Consider the following 18,846-nt stretch of genomic DNA (forward strand, 5'->3'; position numbering starts at 1 on the left):
GAGCAAATATCTGGATTTGGCAGGTATCTGCTCCCCCCTGAAAGGTGCCAAATGTGACATCGGAGGGGGGGAGGAATCCGAACAGCAAAAGTTCCATATATGGTATTTTTTTTTTGGGTGGAACTCCACTTTAAGTCATGGTAATGCACTGCAACATTGGGAATCTAGCCTTAAACCTTCTAACCTCTATCGAGAACTGAACAAATCTAAAAAAAATGTCTGGAGTTGGACTCTGTCTTGTGTTAGAATTTACAGGGTAGTAAGTCTTGCTACAATCTTATTATTCTCTCTTTTTATATAGATACATGGTAGTAGGTACAGATTATATAGTTTTGATCCAGATATTCTAACGTGTGTGAGTTTATAAATTAAAATGGGTATGTTTTTTACTTTTAGTTTCCTTAAATTCCTTTAACTGATTATTCCCCTCTTGTCTCTTTTCTCCTGAATGGATTTGCTTTTATTAAACAAATGAATTTGCTATTTTGGGTTCCTCTGTTTTTCTAAAACCCCTGCTTTGACTATGGTTATGACAGGTGTTTTACATATCATTCTTCCTCCAAAAGCCTACAGTGCACAGGGAGCTATATAATCTGGCTTGGAAAGGAAGCACAATGGTGTGGGCAGAATTGGATTCTCCTGCCTCAACTGTACATTACCAACACTGCTCCATATTGCTTGACTCATTCCCACCCTACCAGACAGCTGGGCCTCCACGCCATTTGCAACATAGCCTTCTCCCTCAGAGTGCTGTATTTTACAGTCAAGGTCCAAAGCCAGACATTTTTCTAAAATTCTAGATAGAGAGAAGAGTTAAAAATTTGTCGTGTCTTGTTTTTATTTCTCTCTGACTTAATTACAGAGCTATTCAGGTAAGGGTAACAGATTAAAGAAATTATTCAATATTCATCCAACTCTGTGTGAAAGTCTCAAAAAAAACTTACACTCTCAAATTATAAAAAAAATAAAATTTTGATTTTTTCCCTTTGAATTTATGCAAGTTGCAGTGTGGTCTACTACTGCAGAGATGAATGAAAAGAATGTGCTTGCTACTCATAATCATGAAGGCATTAGGCCTTCAAAGAACGGCAATCAGCTCTGGTGTTTCCTAGTCAATAGAATCCACACTTTTGATTCAAGCGAAATGGAAGGTTACCAAAAAACTTTCAATTTAATGTTCTGAGAAAATGTCACTCTTAAAGAATTGGTGGTACTGACGTCCTAAAAAACCCATTGCTGGTTGTTTTTAGTTCAGAGCTGTTGGTGCAGAGACTTATGCTTGCCCTCAGGCCCCCCTCACACTAAAGCCTCGTACACCCGATCAGATTTTTGGATGGCCGTCCGTTAGAGCTGCACGATTCTGGCCAAAATGAGAATCATGATTTTTTTTTTTTTTTTGCTTAGAATAAAAAGATCACAATTCTCTCGACGTAAAATCTTTCACATTATACAAAAAAAGGCTTACTTTACTAGTTTAGTGGGTTTTTTTTTTTTTTTTTTTTAATTCATTAAAGTAATTTGTTCCCAAAAAATTGCAACAACCACCATTTTATTCTCTAGGGTGTCTACAAAAAAAATATAATGTGTGGGGGTTCTTCTAAGTAATTTTCTAGCAAAAAAAATGATTTTAACTTGAAACCAACAAATGTCAAAAAAAGATTGTGTTTAAGTGGTTAAACTTTTTTCACTTACACACAAAGTCTATTCCATTGACAAATTGTTACAATGTTTATATCTACACTGATAAAGAATGTTTTGATTCTTGGCAGACTGCCCAGTTTTTCTCTTCCTTTCTTTTGAGGGCTGTGGCTTCAGAAGAGCAGAGAGAATTCTTTGCATAGAAAGAATTGTGAAACACTTTAGTCAAGATCACGATAACGATTCTTGACTATTAATTGTGCAGCGCTACCGTTCGTCCGTTTTTTTTTTTGTTGCATGCTAGTCTCATGTCGACAGTGAAGAGGTTACTCGCCATACGAAATTTCTCGTACGACAGAATACAACGTCAGAAGTGACGTAACATGTTGAATAGTTTTGTATGTGTTCTTTCGTTTCTGAGCATAGTCTTGCTCTTATGATTTTTTTCATACGAAAATCGTACTAATTAAACGAAAATCGGACGTAGAGTTCACGTACGACAAAAATTTTATAGTCTGCACATCCAGCTCTTGTTGGATGAAAAACCAGAATCAGCTGTCGAAAGCACCATACTAACGATCCGAAAATCAGCAGATCGTCGTACAAAATTTTACTTCTGATTTTCGTATCGTGTGTACCGGCCCTTACACTTTCCTTTTATTTTAGAAGACGCAGGTTACGGACATCCTGGACAAAAATGTTTTGAGCATGTGTTATGCAGAAGCTGGGAGGCATTTTTTACAGAAGTGGACTTAACACTGACCAAATGAACTAGAATCCATCATTGTTTACTCCATATTTAATAAAAAATCTGACTAATGCTGGCCATACACTATACGAAAAATCGGCCGAAATTCGGTCATTTAGACCGTTTGATCGTTTTCAGCCAGTTAATGGGCACAAAATCGATAATCGTTTGGACGTTTTTGAGCCAAAAAAACAAAGGACAAGTTTGGAAATTTTCTGCCGAACGAACGATAAATTGAAAGGTTAATGTGTTTCCCGTCCGAACTGTCTGCACTAGGTATATGTAAAAAAACAAACAAAAAATGTATTTATTTATGTGCACTGAATGATTTATCGGTCATTACATAATGGCACCATCGTTTGCGCTCACGGCCGAATGTTCGTTTTTCGAAAATGGGCTCGGCCGATTTTTCTTATAGTGTATGGCCAGCATTTGGTTTTGATTTTTTTTCCTAAAACAAATGAAAATGGCATGGACAAAAATGATGGGTCCCTAACCAAATATGCCAGCGTTTTTAGAGGCAATCGCTGCAAAAAAGTAATTTCTGTAGCTTTTAAGCGTCCAAGTGTCTTCAGTTTGAAGGGTGCCTTATCCAGATTGCATGCTTTGGCTCTTTCCATAGATATTTGGTAGATCAAAGCTCATGAAAGGGGCACTTGAGAATAGGACACTATTTCTTTTTAGATATTTTTGGGTGCTTTTAGCTGTGTGTTGTGGACCCATAATTTGTGACTAAGACAGAATTTTTTGACACTGGGCAGTATGTTTCACTCCAGAATACCCTGATCGTATTGAGATTTCTTTGTGCCTTGCACAGATTCAAGGCACCCCATAGCAGAGGCAGCAGAGCTGTCTGTAAACATCGAGCAGTTATGACTTGCCAGAAAAGCTCAGTTTTGTCTCCCCTGTCCAAAGGATACTCTCCCAGAAGCACTGTGGTTTGTCAATAAGCATTTTAGCAAATTCCAGTCTGGCATTTTTGTTTTTCCTTTAACAGTAAAGTCCTTACAGGGCCTTCTTTCTTTTGAGCCCACTGTTCCCTCAAAATAATGACAGATGGTGTGATCAGACACTGATGTACCTTGACCATGGAGTTCAATCTGCATCCCTTTGGAATATTTCCTTTTCTCTTTGTCTACCATTCATACTATTCTTCTGTTTTAGAGAGAGAATATAGGCGCCTCTGAGTGTAGACTGTAGGTACATTTATTCCAAAACACAATAAGTAAAACTCACATTTGGGAAGTTAAAAATAGGCACATCATAAGGGTTCAGGCCTCTGGTGATGTGGATACTGCACTGGTCCATGCTAAAGCCTTCTCCGCCACTCCTAAAGCGGTCTTGGCCGACTAGATGGTAGTGTGAAGGAGAACTGGAAGCGAGCACACCACTGACGTCATCACGGTCAGCTCTGCGGTCCAGCATGCGTTCCAGCCCTCGCTTCCGGCTCTCCTCCATCTACCATCTAGTTGGCCAAGACCGCTTTAGGAGTGGCAGAGAAGGCTTTAGCATGGACCAGTGCAGTATCCACATCACCAGAGGCCTTAACCCTTATGATGTGCCTATTTTTAACTTCCCAAATGTGAGTTTTTTACACTCAGAGGTGCCTGTATTTTCTTTTTTGCATGTTTGTAGATCGCTTCTACTCCCCCCACACAAGGCCAGCCCTGAATCAATGGACTTTCATCCTATCCCCACGAATAGAGCCTCTGTTCTTAAGACTTTTATGATGGATCTTTTATCACAGTGGAATTCATTGGTGAATTCTTGTTTGGGTGTGGCCTGGGCAAGGTTTGCACAGGGTTTGGAATGTAATTATTTTTTTTTAAATTGAGAGAGCCAAGCAAGAAAGTTATTTTTCTCCGTAAATGATCCAGGGAGTCAGACAATGAGCAATACGATCTTCAGCTACTTTCGAAATGGTCCCCCATTTAATTACTTACAGCAAAACTTTTTTTTAAATATTAGTCTGAATAGGGTGGACCTTCACCCTTACTTACAAGAGGGTTCCATTCCCTGGTGGTCCTATCTTCAAATGAAACATCTCTTGACAGCTCCTTACAAGATGACAAACTTTGAAAGGAAACCCATCCCTTTTGAGGAAACGTTTATATGGGACTCCCCTTCACATGCTTAGTATCCTGGTTGCACTCCCAAGGGAAAAACTTGTGTTCTCCACACTAAAACGTAAGTGGGAAAGAGAACTGGACACTGCCATCTCAGACAACTTTTACACAGGATCTACCCCTGGAGACTTGCTGGAGACTTGGAGACATTGGAGGAACAGCCTGGACCCCCTCCATTATAGAATGGATAGATCAGCTAACCCACATCTGTGAGATGGAGGAATTTGTTTACTAAGCATAGTGGATTAGTTTACTACTATGTGGTATTTCTGGAAACACTTCACTCACTCCATATAAGCACCTGGGAGGAAACTTATTAAAACTGGTGCACACAGAATCTGCTGCAGCTGTGCATAGTAACCAACTTTACACTCAACAATCCAACGTGAATCTCCCCTAAACTTACCGTTGGAGCAAAAAACTATCTTCCTCAATTGATTTAGTTCTTTCAGTTACTTTTTTTCTTTTCTTCTTTTACTATCTCCACAGTGATTTATTTATGTAACAAAAGTCTTGTGTATATAAATATTTGACTACTGTACCCAAATGTAGTTTTATGTAACAAAATTTTGTATAAGTAAATATTTGTGTGTATCTACTGCGCGCACACACACACACACACACACACACACACGTGTCTTGTTTGGGAACCTTTTTTATTTTTAGATGAAACAATTATAAATTATTTGTAAGTTTTGTTTAGAAAGCCTAACGGTGGTTAGATTTGAAATGAAAATGCTTTTTTTTTTTTCCCTGTACACTTTTCCAGTGGCATTATTTCAGATTATTATGATATGTAATGTTATTTTGTATACATTAGTAAAAAATAAATAAAGAAGTGTTAATTCCAATGCCATCTTATGTTTTAGTTTGATTTAGAAACTAAGAAAAGAAACGGCAGAAAAAAATAGTCCATCGAGTCTGTCCATTCATGTTTTTTTTTTTTTCCCGTACTTTAAAGCACACAGATTTATTGATGCTAAAAAAAAAATCCATGTTATTGTGAATACTCTATGAACAGACATGTATTTGGATATGCAAATTGCTTCTATACAACTTACAATTTTAATGAGGATAATTGATATTTTTTTTATTTATTAATATTTTATTAATCCACATATTTGGAAGGTGATCCAAATACAGAGAAAAAGGGTGTTGGCATGTACCCACAAAACTGACCTGGTCTTATTGTTTGTGGGGAACGTGCCAACACACTTTTTTTTTTCTCTGTCAGGTTGTGGAAGGAGCTGTGTGTGGATCACAGTAAATATTTTGGGGTCCCCCTTTTTGAGTTATAGTGGTCTGAAGGCCTATGTGCTTGAAGGATCCCTATTTTAAAGTGGGCCAGTGTGTCCTGCTGCTTTGTTCCCTATTTATCTTGGGGCAGAGGTGCCTCCCAAATGCGGCTGGGTCACTTTCTTACATCTTGTGTACCCCACTTGTGACAAAACAATAAACAAAACCCATTGAGAAAGGGGCCTTATCCATTACCAACTCTCAACCTGACATTTTTGAGCTATTGATATATGTATAAGCTGTGCCCAATACTGGATATTTGGGGCATAAATAATGGCCATTGGGCACTATTGGTTAAGCTATGGATAGGGCCTTTAGGGGGTATTAATCTGTATGGGGTTGTATATAAAAATGTGATTTGTTACACACAATTTAAAATCTTCCATATACAGTATGTGGATTAATAAAATATTGTGATTTTAATTGGGTTGTATTTGTATGTTATTTTGAGTGATACACACCAGTAAAATCCCATTGTTTATCAATGTTGTCCCCAGAGACATATTTTCTACCAGATATCGGGATGTGGTGTTTAATTCTTCACTGACCCCCCCCCTCTACCATTTTTGTGAAATTTTAATTCTATGAGAACATTTACCTTTTTTAGGTGTTTGTGAATACTGAGCCCAAGACCCAGTGCTTTGAGACCCCAGTGCTTACCTCTGAGTCACAATATTTAATTGTCTTACTCCTGTAAATGACTAGGGAAGGCGGCGTTATAATGCAGCACACATCCTTTTTACCTTTTATCATTCACAGTGGCGTAGCGTGGGTTGTCAGCACCCGGGGCAAGGGAAGTAATTTGCGCCCCCTAACCTGCGGACTTTTAGCACTCCCCGAGTCCCTTCCAACAATGCAATAGTACTAACCTACCTGATTCCTTTTCTGACCATTACACACTACACTGACCACTATACTATACTGTCCACTACACTGAGAACTATACTAACCACTATACTGAGAACTATAGTGAGCACTATACTATACTGTCCGGTACACTGAGAACTAAACTAACCACTATACTGAGAACTATACCGTACACTACACTGACCACTATACTGTCCACTATACTATACTGTCCACTACACCAGTGGTTCTCAACTCCTGTCCTCGGGACCCACTAACAGGCCAGGTTTGCAAGATAACTGAAATACATTACAGGTGATATAATTTGCTGCTCAGTGATTGCAGTATTCTAGTCTGCATCTCACCAAGGTAATACTTAAAACCTGGCCTGTTAGTGGATCCTGAGGACAGGAGTTGAGAACCACTGCACTATACTGACCACTATACTGACCACTATACTGACCACTATACTGACCACTATACTGACCACTATACTGACCACTACACTGACCACTATACTGTCCACTATACTGTCCACTATACTGTCCACTACACTGACCACTGTACTGTCCACTATACTATACTGTCCACCATACTACACTACACTACACTACACTGACCGCTATACTACACTAAACTACACTGTCCACTATACTACACTACACTGACCACCATAATGCACTGACCACCATACTACACTACACTGTCCAGCCTACAGTGTCTCTCTCTCCCCCCCCCCCCCCCGGTGCCAGTACCATGTATGGGGGTTATGTGCGGAGGCGGGACTTCAGGAGCGATCGCGGCCAGGCCAGCCCTACGCCTCACATGACCCCCATACGCCCAATTACAGGGCGCCGGACACTGAACATGGCGGCCGGAGTGCGGGGGACACAGGAACGTAAAATTAGGAGGAGGCATCCAGTAGTGACACATACTGGCGCCCCCCTGAATGTCACGCCCGGGGCCACGGCACCCCCTGCACCCCCCACGCTATGCCACTGATCATTCAATTTTTTGGGTGCTCAACCTGTGGCCCTCCAGCTGTTGCGGAACTAAAAGTCCTATCAGGACTCTGCCTTCAGGGATCATGCTTATAACTGTCTTGCAAAGCTTCATGGGACTTGTAGTTCAGCAACAGCTGGAGGGCCAAAGATTGAGCACCCATGTACACGTGCATTTTTCTGTTAAGAACAGGGTGGATTTGATTTAAATCAAGTTGGTTTAAATCCCTAGTAAAAAGGCTTGATATAAATTAACTTGATTTAAATCATAATTTTTGAATAGCAACTGTCAGCTGTCCTGCAGCGGCTCCTCCTCTGACCCGCTGTTGACTCACCGACAGACCCATTCAATTTAATGGGACGGCTGGTGATGCGGCAGTGACACAACAAGCTGGGGGACGTGGCGGCAGCAGGTGAGTGGATGCCCGCTAACAGGCGCTGCCATGATGGATCTGAAATGACAGGTGCTCTTTAAATGTAAGGACTTATTCTTGCTGGTAATTAGAATCTTTACTATTTGCAAACAAAATGAAGGTTTCCTATTTAGAATAATAAGCTGTCAGGTTAGTAAAACAGCGATATGGGAACCGATTCAATCATACAGCTTGTAGTGTACATAGATTTGCAAAACAATGGGATAAAGGAATATTCCTATTCCTAAAACTTTGTTTTATCTCATGGTTACTGTGACATTATGTGAATGTATCAATGCCGTGCATGTTATCTCAGCTTGCAGAGCTTGGATTCATTGACTGAGTTTACCAAAAATGTAAGTATTGCAGAATATATAGCCTCATGTTACATACCTAAGCTCCATTTCATGCTGAATAAACTAAATTATTAATGTATCTTAAATAGAAAACTATCTTTAGATAGATTTTTACTCCAAAAGCATTTTATTAAAAATTTATAAAAATCAAAAAAATCCGATTCTATTTATGTTTTTTTTTTTAAATCATTGATTTATATCCACCCTGGCTAAGAATTGTTAAATCCCAAAGTAAGCACAAAAATGACTCGGCGATATGTAAGTCTTATCTAGTTTTAGTACCATAAAATGTAATTGGAAACATTAACAAGTTCAGTAAAATGCGAAAAGTTTCAGATAAACAATGTAAAATATATTACAAATTTGACAATGTAATTTCAGATGTCTTACTTTTTTTAATGTAAACTAAAGTGTAATTTGCAGTGTGATTAATTTTATCTATTTCTCATTTAGAGTTCCTTAAAGATGCAGTTTGAAGAAAATTTCCACCTTCAGCAAAATGTGCGGATCAGCGACATTACCAGTACAAAGCATTGTGACAACTGCATGGTGAGAACATTGCTAGCAGATCACATCAATGGTTTGTGGTGCAAAAATGTAGAAAAGAATGCATTTTAATTTTTTAATTCTTTCAACATTTAGTTTATTTATAGTGGATGTAAACCCTCTCCTATACCCAGTAAAGTGAGCAGCCTCAGATGATACATAGAGATGAAGCAAATGTCCCTTCATATGTTTTACATAGCTATCTGCTGTCTTTCCCTTTATATATTCTTTAGAAAGTGCACATTGTGGTACAAACCTTTCTTCCTGTTTCGGCAGCGGGTGTGAAGTCTGGGCATACACTGTGTGAGAGCTGATTGGAGAAAAGGCACACACCCCCCTCCACATAGGCAGAGGAAAGAACAAACATGCAGAGTTGTAGTCTGAATAGACAAGCTCTCTGCTAATCTATCTCTAAGTTCCCTCCCCGACACACACTTCCAGCTGCTTTTATCTCCTGTGTCGGAGAACTCGTCAGAAGTTATCATGCTGATAACAGAGGAATGAAGCAGCAGAAAGACGCAGAACTTAGGGCTTTGGAGAGAGATATGTAAACACTACAGATATACAGTATGTGCTTAGGTCAGATTTCATAAATGGGGTTTACATCCACTTAAAGTGGTTGTAAAGGCAGAAGGTTTTTTTATCTTAATGCATTCTATTCTATAAAAAGCCTTCTGTGTGCAGCAGCCCCCCTAACACTTACCTGAGGTCCCTCTCTGTCCAGTGATGTCCATGAGTGTCTCAGCTGTCTGAGGTTCTCCCTCCCGAATGGCTAAGACACAGCAGCGGCACCTTTGGCTGCCGCTGCTGTCAAAGTCAGCTGTCCAATCAGGGGAGAGAGGCCGGGTCAGGCTCCTTGTCTGAATGGACACAGGGAGCTGTGACTCGGCACTGAACAGGAGGGAGGGGCCAGGATCACAGAAGAGGGACCCGAGAAGAGGAGGATCTGGGCTGCTCTGTGCAAGTCCACTGCAACAGAGCAGGTAAGTATAATCACTTTAAGCTCTTTATAGATTACAAGAAAATGGTATAATGGGGTTTACTTTGAAGGAATACTCAATCATTTGCAAGGGGGAGGGGGAAAATGGCATTTTGCTTGCTCATGATTGAAGTCAGCATAACTCCACCTCATTCACTAAGCAAGATGAAAATTCAGTTTGCAAAGAGAAATGTCACTTAGCTTAGTGAATGAGGCAAAGTTTTTTTTTTTTTTTTTTTTTTTTTCCCTTGTACTTTTCTAGGTATTTTTTTTTTTTAAACTGATTTTTCAATCACTCGCCTCAGTTAGTAAATCTGAGTCCTAAACCCATGTTGTACCTGCAGGACAAATAAATTGCATGATTGCTCTGGATGATAATTGTGTACATGATTGTGTCAGATGCTCACACAAGAGCACAATTCAGTATAATGTCAAAAGGGGAGGAGCTAAAATAAATTGAAAGGCAAGTTTAAAATCTGGGATTACCCATTTGTTTTGTTAGTCTCACTTTTTTCGAAAACCATATACATAAAAGACTGATTATATTTTAGAGTGAGTATTTGGGGGCTTCAAGAGTTATTTCAAAATGTTAAGCAGTTTGTATGGATTCTTGGTAGTCTACTGGTTAGCTCTTTTCCTATATAGTGTGAATTATCTATTTATTGCTGCTACCCGGGGGGGGGGGATTACTGTAATTTCTGCTATAAATTATCTGCCAAGGGTGGTCATGCTAGAATTTACATTTAAAGCTAAACTATGGGAATTTTTTGCATACTTACATTGTGCCAGCTTGGCTCGAAGTAAGTATGCATTTTTGACCATCGGGAAGAGGGGGGTTAATACAGATCATATAGAGGTCCGCGCTATATATAGTGAGAGACATTTTCTTCTAGGTTCCCCTCTGCACATTGATTACAGGGGGTCCTTCATCACCATTCATAAAACACCTTACAGTATTTTTTTTTTTTTTTCAGTGAAAGGCATTCTCTGATTGGACAAGGGGGGGGGGACAGGTTTGGGGGATGGGGTGGCAAGACCATCTCCACCTCATTAATTTTTTCACAGCACATGCAATTAGAGAAGTCAGAGATTTCTTGTTTTGAAGCACTTTTATTGCTTGCTAAGAATGCATTCATAGTCTGTGCATAGGTGCACCTTAGGAGGGTAGGTGTTCCAATTTTTGGTTACAATACAAACTAGAAACCTCTTCTATGTGTGACGTACAATACACTTATTTCAATCTAATGGTTTTCTAAAGGTCTTTGTTAAACTAACATGGTCTTCAATGAAAATATCAACTGGATTCTTATGGGGAGTGAAGTGAAGGTTATATGAATTCTCATTCACGTTTTTCAGGAAGACATCCAATTCTCCCGTATGCAAATTCTATCATCATAGGTGTGCTTAGCCTATTACATTAGGGTGTGCACCTCAAACACACATAAACGCCACCTGCTGTCACAGGGAGGAGGCTCTGGTGGTGGGAGACAGTTGATTGGAAGCATATTACGTTACAACCTAAATACAGGTGTAACGTGTTCCTAAAGTTGAACCTAGCCTTTTAATATAATGGGGGCATTTACATTGGCGACTAGCTCCCCCAGCCACCCACCTGTTGCCACCCCTGGATAATGCTAATGCACTTTGAGTGATTAGGGTGTGCCCAGGCACATCTGGCACACCCTATGCACGCGCCGATGTCTTTAATCTATAAATCTTTTCCAGACAACAAGGCCGGCTTTCTTATAAAACCAAAATAAATTGGATTCCCAATCTGCTATATACAGATTGGCAAAACTGGGCACAAACCTTGTGCCCAAAGCTGTTTTGACTGTTAAACATTCAGTAAAGAGTGGGCGATCAAGGGTTAAGTGATCAGGATGTGAAATGCATATAAGGAACTCCCCTAGTGTCGGAAGCCTTACCTTGACAAAGATTGTCATATTCGAAATGAATCGTGTCGGATTTGGGCCTTATGCACACAGCGTTTTGCAGCTGCTTTTAGCAGCGTCAGATGTGTGGTTTTTTTTTTGTTTGTTTGCAGCTTAAAAACACCTCTCCATGTTATTCTATGGCCTCATGCACGCACAGGCTTTTAGGAGCAGTAAGTGGCATAGGCGTTTTCAAGCTGCGAAAAACATTCAGGACCAGCGTGGTCTGAGGCCCGGCGTTACAACTGTAAAAACTTCTGGCGCTGCTAAACGTGGCTTAACGTGGTGTGACATCATACGTAGACCCCGCCCCCTTGTGACATCACTACCCAGCGCATGATGGGGTGGTGACGTCACAAAGGGCGGGGTATCCGGATGATGTCACTGGATGGCCGCGCCCATGGCTTTATAAGTAATGGGACACACTGGATCTAACACAACAGTGGGAGCTAGCGTCGGGAGAAGCCATCAGAGGAAGACGAACCGGAGGCAGCAGAAGAACCAGAGGAAGAAGACAGCTGAGGGAGAAAAGCCAGAGAGGGGAAAAGACCAGAGGGAGAAGATACGTCTGAGCTGCTTTAATAAGGGACTTAAAAATCTGTGTGCTGTTTTTATTTATTTTTGATACCTTTTTTGGTGAATGGGTTGGGGGCTGGGATCTGGGGGCCCCCTTCTTAAAGGGGGCTTCAAAATTCCAATAAGCCTCCCCATCAACATGGGGACAAGGTGCTTTGGGGTGGGCGTGGGGCCAAGTTGAGGGCATGTGGCCTGGTATGGTCCAAGGGGGGCGGCCCGCTCGTCCTTTCCTGACCTGTCTAGCTGTATGCTCGGATAAGGGTCTGGTATAGATCTTGGGGGGGGGAGAACCCACGCCATTTTTTTTTTTCATCTTGGCGAGTGGTTCCCCTTTTAAAAGCCTCAGCGCACAAGTTGGATCATCCTGATCTGACTTGGATGTGACTTCTATTCAAATCAATGGGCTCTCATAGGAAACCATTGATGTTGAATAGAGGCAGAGAAACGCTGCTAAAAGCCGACGCTGCTAAACGTGCATTAACGTCAATACTAAACGCTACCAAAAAGCACATTTTTACAGCTGCTTTTTTTTGTAGCATTGGTAGTGGCTTTGCCCTGTGTGCATGAGGCCTTAGGGTCTAGCGGTGATGCCACCAGGCAAGGAGAGTCTTTTTTTCCTTTTTGTTGCTGTAGCGGCAGCACTTGCATGTAAACTGCTTCACCATTGAGTCAGAGGCTGTGATCCTGGTTATTACAGCATTGCTTTTTTCTCCTTGATAAACCCACTCCTAAATGGACGTATACTGGAGTTTAATGTGCTGGAGATCCCAATGATAGATACTGACTGGTGCTGTGACAGTTCCAGGGAAGGTGCTGTTGGGGTCCCTCTGGAATTGTCACAGCACCAGTCAGTATTTATCATTTGGATCTCCAGCACCCTAAGAAATGGCTATCATTGTCTATATGTGAGGTCCAAAAGGGAGGCTTTCTCTGTCTGCCTTGACTAATTAACCCCCTACTACAGGGTTAATACAGACTTCATATAAATTGGCAATCGCTATACAGGCTATATAGTGCCGCTTCCTGGGATGTGGAGCTTTCTGTGAGGACGGCTGTTCCCCCAGCATGGAGGGCAAGTGGGGCTTCTTAATTATAAAATGTGCCTTTAAAGTCCTCCATTTTGTACATATTCCTTCTGTAACTTGTTTCCCTTTCATACCCATCAGTACCTGATTAGATGAAGTTTGGACTCTACCCTTTTTGGGCACTTTATTTTAGAAATATTTTTTATTTTTTCTAGAATTGTTTTTGATAAATTAATTTCTCCTCCAGGTATTCCTCTGCAGTATTTCTGCAGATGCTGTCAAATTTCCAGTCTTTGTTACCCAAGAGTCTCTTGCTGCTGTATCCTGTGAGACTTACCAGGTATCCTTAACTATACAACAGGCACAGGTGAGTTTTCCTACAATCTCATTTATAACAGACTACCTTTAAAAAAAGTTATTGTGACAACAAGCACATAGATGTTAGAAACTTGTTCTAGAAAACAAAAATCTGCCAGATAAGTGAAGAAAGCATGCTGATAAATGTGTACTGCTGTCTTATGCTATGTACCTGGGGATTGACTTCTTAGAAGCAAAGTTTAATCATTTTACACAATACAGCTCCAAAACTCGTCTGCAGTAGGCAAACTTTGCCTGTGCATTTTTGTAACAGGTTATCTGTTTTTATATATCATTTATCCAGTTTTATAGCTAGGGAGCATAATCAGCAAAGCATTCACTGGTACATTTGCTAGCATGCCTGCTCATCAGCGGACATTTGTCATATTCTCCCCAGTGGTGTAGCGTGGGTTGTTGGCGCCCAGGGCAAGGCAAGTAATTTGCGCCCCCCATATATTTACGTCCATAGGAAATTATCCTTCCCTCATTAGATATAAAACTCATCCATAGTCCATTATAAAGATACTAGTGTATATACTCAATATATTTATTCTTTATTTTCTTTTCTAAACATTTTTTTAAATATATTTTTAGTCCAGTGCATTATCATTTAATTACAAAAAACTAAAATAAATATAAAAATGAAATTTAATTGAAAATTAAATTAGATGTAACCATTATCCACTGGTAATAGAGACTATTGATAAGTAAATATGGGGAAATATTATTGAATTATCAATAGACAAACATCCAAACAATTCATTGGATAAATTGATATACCAACAACTCAATACACTGACCAATCAATCGGTACACAATAAATCGATTGAATCAATCATCAATTATAAATTAATCAAATTAATTTAGTAGGTCAAAGTACCTATCTCTAATTCCTTGTTGAGCCCCTCAGGTGTCATACTATTTAGAGCGAAAATTCAGGATTCCTGTTTGCATAGACGGGTAAATCTTTTGCCTTCCCGGGAATTGACATGGATATGGACTCTATGCCAAACAGTTCCAGGTCCTCTGTACTGCCCCCATGTTTATGTTGGAAATGGCATGGAACGCTATGTTGCTCAACCCTCTTCTCTATAAACCTACGATGCCACAATCGATCACGTCAGTATCCTCACAAGGGATGCACTCGATTTGCCCTGGAGAGTAATTATTTTTCTTTCCAGGGTCAGTTTTATAGACAGCTATCAGGCACTGCTATGGGTACACGTTTTGCACCCTTCTATGCCAATCTGTTTATGGGGTTCTGGGAGAGGTTTCATATCTGGTCCCAGAACACCTTTGCTAGACATGTGGCATATTATGGGAGGTACATCGACAATGTCCTCATTATTTGAGATGGCTCCCTTGAAAGTATTGGCCAATTTGTTTCATATTGTAATTCTAACAAATTCGGTATCCATTTTACTCATGTAGCGGATGCCGAATCATTCGTTTTTCTAGACCTTGAACTGGGTAGTGATATAGATGGTAACATCACATCCAAAACCAAAAAGGAGACAGCTGGCAACTCCTATCTACATCGGAATAGTTGCCATCACCCTACGTGGAAGGAAAATATACCATACAGTCAGTTCTGCCGATTGTGCAGAAACTGTACCAATATTAGTGAGTATGATGATCAAGCCACCATACTCACAAAGTTTCTAGGAAAAGGGTATGACCCTCAACTCATTCAGAAGGCAGTTGACCGATACAGAGAGGGCACTACTAGTGGGGATGAGCCCACATCCGTTAAAGAACATCATGGTACCTTGTTCATCACCAGATATGACCAACATTGGGCCATTAAGAAAAGAGTTCAAAAACATTGGCTCATTTTGGGACAGGACAAGGCATTAGGGAGAGTCCTCCCCAAAAAACGTCAGGTAGTATTCAGACTGGCAACAAATGTCAGAAGTCTTATTGCCCCTAGTCGCCTTAAAGAAAAAGACATTCCAAAGGTTGATAATATTCCCCTATTTTTTAATATTACAGGGTGCCATAAGTGCAGCTTAGCAAAGACAAAGCTTGTAAGTTTATTTTCCACGGCCAAAAATCTTTTAGCAGTAGAGATGAGCATGTTTTCCATATTAAACAGTTTATTTGCTGTAGCACCCAATTTGTTGTGTACAGGTTGAGGTGCCCTTATGGGTTTCTGTATGTGGGTAGGACAGTACGAGCCATGCTTACGGGCTTTTTTGGTAAGCATCGTAGGTTTATAGAGAAGAAAGTTGAGCAATATAGCGTTCCACGCCATTTCAAACATTAAACATGGGGGCAGTACAGAGGACCTGGAACTGTTTGGCTTAGAGTCCATATCCATGTCAATTCCGGAAGGACTTCTGTGCTAGGACTAATTTCTCTGGAGAGGTTGTTGTATTTTAGTGCCTAAGTACTCGGTCTAAGTTATGTGCCAATCGGTATGCAATTGCACTGCGTGTTGGCAGATTGCATGCAGATTGTAAGCTAACAGATCTTCCAGACAGAGATCTGTGTGTGTGGTGGCTCAGCAGACCAGTCTGCGGACAAACTGTTGGGTGGATGTCAGGCTATCGTTTATTGTGTGTGGGTGTGGGGACAGTGGGAAGAGTGATTAACACAGGGGTTCAAGCTTGCAGCATAGCTGGAGGAACCCTAGAAGTGTGTAGTAATTGCTAGATTGCTCCTCAACCCTTAGAGTGCACCAGATTGTATGTAAGATTCGTATCTGCCTGTGTGTGGTCAGCTATCTGGAGTGGAGTGGAGTCTCCCTCTAGTGGTGGCCAAAGGTAGTGCAGGCTGTGAAAGTACCACAGCTAGTCTTACATGCTCAGTATAAGTTCTCCCTTATTCCCTTAGTTCCCCATATACCCTGGTCCGGAACACATGTCGCGGTTAGCTAGTCGCCGTGGGCATGCGTAATCCGTGACAGATTCTCCTTTTACCATCCAAGAAGGAACATCTGTCAAGTTGAGGACCGATTACCTAGCTCATCGATTGAACTTTGATCAACCCTCGGACAATAATTGCAAGTATTCTTCCTTCCCAATGCTACCTTATTTCTTTGTGGCTGTATAGTGTCTTTATCTTTTGAAACATATTTTTTTTTTCTGTAAATGTTTTATTTGCATCAACTTTGACCTTTTCATAATAAACCCTTATGTTGAAAAGTGTTAGCCTTGTTTCTAAAGCTCTTAATGCAAACTATAAACGAACCTGCCTCTTAAAGGGCGCTACTGTTGTAGAGTAAGACTTCTGAGCAGATCTGCTTGTGGTGGCAATGTGTGTGCAGACGCTTATCCTTAAATGATAATTGTTATTGCTAAAATTACGCGTCTCCCCCGGCTCGGTCTTTTTAAATGGGGGTGGTGGCAGTTAAAGGGTTAATTGTGTAATTAACCCAGTGACAAGCGCTCTCAGGCTGCTCGCACCTAGATTGTGGTCCCACAAGCTGGAAAATCTTTGTGCTGGTCGCAGCTGAGAGTGGCATTGTTACGTAAGTGACAGCGTGGTGTGAGGTTGGCCGGTCCTTCGTCGCAAGTTAGCGTTCGTCATATATTCACATATTCACACCTCCACAAGGACGCAACCCCCAAACTGGATACCTATATTTACAGCTTCAGGCTGCGAGCCACATCCCTGATATCCACCCAGCAAAAGAAAATATTATACAACCTTTCACCACTGGAGCGAAGCCAATCTGCCACGAATTACACACGCCCACGGCGACTAGCTAACGGGGACGTGAGTTCCGTGACTGGGGTATATGAGGAACTAAGGGAATAAAAGGGGGAACTTAAACTGAGCATGTAAGACTAGCTGTGGTACTTTTTACAGCCTGCACTACCTTTGGCCACTACTAGAGGGAGACTCCACTCCAATCCAGCTAGCTGACCACACACGGGCAGATACGAATCTTGCATACAATCTGGTGCACTCTAAGGGTTGGGGAGCAGTCTAGCAATTACTATACACTTCTAGGGTTCCTCCAGCTATCCTGCAAGCTTGAACCCCAGTGTTAATCATTCTTCCCACTGACCCCACCCCCACACACAGTTTGTCCACAGACTGGTCTGCTGAGCCACCCCACACACATCTCCGTCTGGCAGATCTGTTAGCGTACAATCTGCATGCAATCTGCCAACACACAGTGCAATTGCATACCGATTGGCACGTAACTTAGACCAAGTACTTAGGCACTAAAATACAAAAACCTTTCCATAGATATGAGTCCTAGTTTAGTACACAGAAGTCACTTATTAATTTTATCATTTAATATCCCGAAAGTGGGCAGTGCATAAAAGATATACAAAGAAAAAGGAGTCACTAAAAAAGATACAAAAAATACAGAAAGACACACAATTGGCAATGAAAATAAAAAGGGATAAAAACAGAAATAAACTTTACCGAAGTCCATCCATCATTAGTAGAAGCATACTGGAACATGTGGGAACTCCCCAGTTTCGAACTGGCTTCATGGAAGAACCACTGGAGCGAAGAGCTGTACATGATCTGCGCAATAATCGGGCCATAACCATCAAACCAGCAGATAAAGTCGGAGCAGTCGTTGTGATGGATACAGACAAATATATACAAGAGGGTTAGAGGCAGCTGGCAAATACTACTTACTACAAAAAACTGGATTATGATCCGACCCAGGATTTGACTAAGCAATTAAAAGGTTTCATTGCGACAATACCAAGCCACCTACATTCAGAACTCATCAATGCGATTCCGGATAATCCAGAAATTGGAGACTTCTACATGCTGCGCAAGATTCACAAGCCAGGAAATCCAGGCAGACCCATTATAACAGGTACGAAGACACTTACTGAACATATCTCAGGCCTTGAAGAAAACATGTTAAAACCTTAAGTCATGAACACTGCAAGTTTCCTGCAAGACACCACTGATTTTCTGAACAAGCTTAACAATATACAATAATTACCACCAAATACACTTCTAGTTACTATGGTCTGTACAGTAACATCCCTCACAAGGATGGGTTGGCGGCATGTCACAGATTCTTATC

At 40.9% G+C, this 18,846-nt stretch overlaps 1 protein-coding gene across 4 annotated transcripts in view; it reads left to right on the forward strand.

Moving 5' to 3' along the window:
* C2CD2L (C2CD2 like) overlaps positions 1 to 18,846 on the forward strand; it is a 68,274-nt gene that overhangs the window by 12,286 nt on the left and 37,142 nt on the right. For all 4 annotated transcript variants that reach the window (XM_073602523.1, XM_073602524.1, XM_073602525.1 and 1 more), the window contains exons 2-3: positions 8,878 to 8,973; positions 13,729 to 13,848. In XM_073602523.1, the coding sequence (XP_073458624.1) occupies positions 8,878 to 8,973; positions 13,729 to 13,848 (216 nt within the window). The remainder of the gene's footprint in view (positions 1 to 8,877; positions 8,974 to 13,728; positions 13,849 to 18,846) is intronic.

The sequence above is a fragment of the Aquarana catesbeiana genome, linkage group LG10, assembly GCF_042186555.1.
Source record: "Aquarana catesbeiana isolate 2022-GZ linkage group LG10, ASM4218655v1, whole genome shotgun sequence".
Lineage (NCBI taxonomy): Eukaryota > Metazoa > Chordata > Amphibia > Anura > Ranidae > Aquarana > Aquarana catesbeiana.